Raw genomic sequence first — 3,437 nt, forward strand, 5'->3', positions numbered from 1 at the left:
ATATATATATATATATATATATATATATATATATATATATATGTATGTATGTAACAAGTACAATGCTACTTTATATTTAGCCTGATGTACTTTTTCCTTCTCTTTTTTTAGTTTACTGCTGTATTTGTCAATATGTATTTGCTTCTTTTCCTTGATAAATGAGCACATGAGGAACTTACACATCAAATGTCCAGTAGATGGTGATATTTCATCAGTTATAGTTTGCTGTTTGGTTGAGGCTGACAGTGTTGATCCTCCAGAGTCAAAATACAGAGTAGGCTACAGAAGGAGAATATATACAGTAAGAGGAGAAAGAAACATTCAGGATTTTGAACAATTACTGACACAAACTGGCCCATATAATAACAAAGTCTTATGATATGGTGAGAGGGTGAGACACACGTTTTGTTTCATACTAAAAAAAAAGACCAGATTCAGTCAGAATGTAATTTGATCTTGTAATCTGATTTAGTGTTTGTCTACATTTAACATTAATGTGCTGTGTTTAGTTATTTCCTCTCACGCAGGCACAGAACGTACATGCTGGAGACACAGCGACACCAGGGGGCCTTTGTTGCTGCTGGTTCTCCAAAATCTCTTTGATGTGTCTGGGCCTTTAGAGGAATGTTCAGTAGTTAATGATTTGTATGTAGTGTGGCTCCTTGGTCCTTTTCAGTTAGGTGGTTTTCTGCAGGGTGTGCGTGATTCAGTCAAAGAAAGTTTTCCTTGTATTTATTCATGTACAAACTGTAAGTATATTCTTAGATTGGGGCATGCTAATGGTGCACAATGCTTCTTAAGACTGCATGGCCATCATTATCATGCAGTGCATATAATTATGAATATGTCCTCTTTGCTTTATTCATTAGTACAGAAATGTTATTATAGCAGCAGCTCTTCATCAGTCTAACTTAGCAAGGCATTCTATAATACTGAAGCAGTGAATTACAATGGATTAGTGTTCCAAACTGTATCTTATGAAGTGTTTTGGCTGCCATTTGTGGTTATAAAGTGCCCTCTGTTGGGCTTTAGGATAAACTGCACTGTGATGTTGTGCTAAGTTCCTCTGTTAAAACAACTTTAGTATTTATTTTAATAACCTCTATTATTTCTTTTAATTACCGACCACACTCTGTCCCTAAGGATATTTAGGGAGAAATAAAGATTTGCAAGGATTTCAAGTGTCTCCTTCATTCTTGACCAGTTACCCATGGTGGTTGTGAATAACTCAGAACCATATTAAAGGAATTTCCCCCAAAGCTTTGGAACACAGTGATTAAAATTATTTTCCCACACTTCTCAGGGCTTAACCTGCATGTAATGAATATGTACAGATTTAGAGGACATGACGGAAATGTTGTCCTAAATGTTGTGATAGAGTGGACTCGTTTCCCCACAAATTACCTTGAGATAAATAAATAACAACTTACCTATTTAAAACGTTTAAAAATGCAAGAAATATATCCTATATTGTTATAAAAATATAGAAAAACCTGACACTGGAAAAAGAGTAACATGAAGGATAAAAAAAATCATAAGATTGCCAATGGAAAAACACATCAGACATGGTTTCCACGGTCATTGAAAACCTGGTAAAATCATGGAATTCCACAATCACATTTTCCAGGCCTGGCAATGTCATGGAATTTGTAAAAACCATGGAAAGCTTGGAAAAGTCATGGTACTTCCTTGTTAGTATGAAAATTGTTACAGTAATCTCCAGTGGGTGTAACATAACAGCAAATTTATTTTCTGTAGGCCAGCTGTCGACGTGACGTAGATCGTCGAAGCCATCAGTGCAGGTCCATACTGGTCTAATCCACTGGGCTGGCAATTTTCCCTGTACAAACACCTACTGTGAAACCGAAAGTAGAGAAGTGGAATATGTGGCACAACTCACGCCCCATACCTGCTGACACGGAAGACCGAACTGTTCTTTGTAGGAGTGCCAGTTAATGGTACACGAACAACACTGATGGGAAAAGACGACACAGAGATCCAGAGGACCAACTGAAACCATCTCTACTTATCTGGTAAGCAGACAATGCTGATGTGTCATTGTGTGTGTGCACTCTCAAAGTTAGAAATTGTATCCTGTACCAAAAAACAGGTTGTGGTTTTAGAGGGAATTACGTGCTGGATCTATTTTTAGACGAACTGTTAAGTGAGCAGTGACTTCCTGAAGTGTTATCCTTACAGTGAGCTGATGAACTTAGTAGCCTGTACAGAGGCCTGTGTACACAGGTATGGAGCTATGTTGGGGCCAAATGTTTTGTACTTGTAAAAAATAAAATTTGAAACTGAAAATTCAAGTTTTGATCTTGAACTTTAAAAAATACATCAATGTATTCAAAATAAAAATAAGTGTACAAAAAGTTTTTTCAGGTTAAATATAATTATGATTCACTCTGGTAATTCTTTTGAATAAATTATTTATTTTCATCTCAAAGCAATTGAATCGGACGCAACTGGACTTAGTTTTGTCTCAGAAGACGTTTCACCTGTTATCCAAGAAGCAGTTCATGCTTGTCTGACTAGGCTGGAACTAGTCTGACAACTTCAAACTACAGGTCTGTAAACTAAATTTCAAAACAAGTTTTGCCCCCATGATAAACATAGCTTCCTGACAACACACACACACACACACACACACCACCACACACACACCACCACCACCACCACACATCTCTCCCTGAACACTCACACACACCACATATACACACATGCAAAAAACAGAACAAGTGATTGGACAATGACTCATTACATAACTCATTATGCCTTATAAACAGCCAAATCAAGCCTGGTCAGTTTGACCAGCAGATGTCATTATTGGCTGCCATTCAAAAAAAAAAAAAATGGTTTCAAAAGAATTTTCTGACAAATCTTTGACATGTACCTGTCTCTGATAATCCATTCACATATGTCACTCTAAACTTAACTATAGGTGAAATAATTCACAATTTATGCTTGTTTTTACACATATACACACAAAAATACACTCATACATGCACACATACACATTCTCACTCTGACACACACACACGCACATGCAAAAAATGAAACGCATCATTGGATGATAATTTATTATTAATGCTTTATATACAGCCATATATAACTGGGTCATTTTGACACGGTAGCCCAGCAGGTGTCATTATTGGCTGCCATTAAAAAAGATAAAAACATGGTTTCAAAAAAAATTTCTGAAAAAACTTTGACAGGTACCAGTCTTTGATAATCCATCATCATATGTCATGCTAAACCTGACTATTAAAGGAGCAATAAGCGAAATTCATCATTTCTAGATTGAAGGAATTAAAAATTGCTATGTAAAGAACTAGAGGTGTAATTTCATCTGGAGTATAGCATGACCTCACACACCCTCTCTCTGCGTTGATCTCCAGCCCATTGTTTACAAGCCGGTCCGGCTGCGCCTTCAT

The 3,437-nt window shown here is 36.6% G+C and overlaps 1 protein-coding gene across 1 annotated transcript in view; it reads left to right on the top strand.

Annotated features, from left to right (window-relative positions):
* The window catches only part of LOC126398138 (uncharacterized), a 7,705-nt gene extending 5,691 nt beyond the window's left edge, over positions 1 to 2,014 (top strand). Inside the window, exon 3 of the mRNA XM_050057361.1 lies at positions 1,944 to 2,014. Within this exon, the coding sequence (XP_049913318.1) occupies positions 1,944 to 2,014 (71 nt within the window). The remainder of the gene's footprint in view (positions 1 to 1,943) is intronic.
* Positions 2,015 to 3,437: the final 1,423 nt, after the last annotated feature.

Source organism: Epinephelus moara, chromosome 11, assembly GCF_006386435.1.
Source record: "Epinephelus moara isolate mb chromosome 11, YSFRI_EMoa_1.0, whole genome shotgun sequence".
Taxonomy (NCBI): Eukaryota; Metazoa; Chordata; class Actinopteri; order Perciformes; family Serranidae; genus Epinephelus; species Epinephelus moara.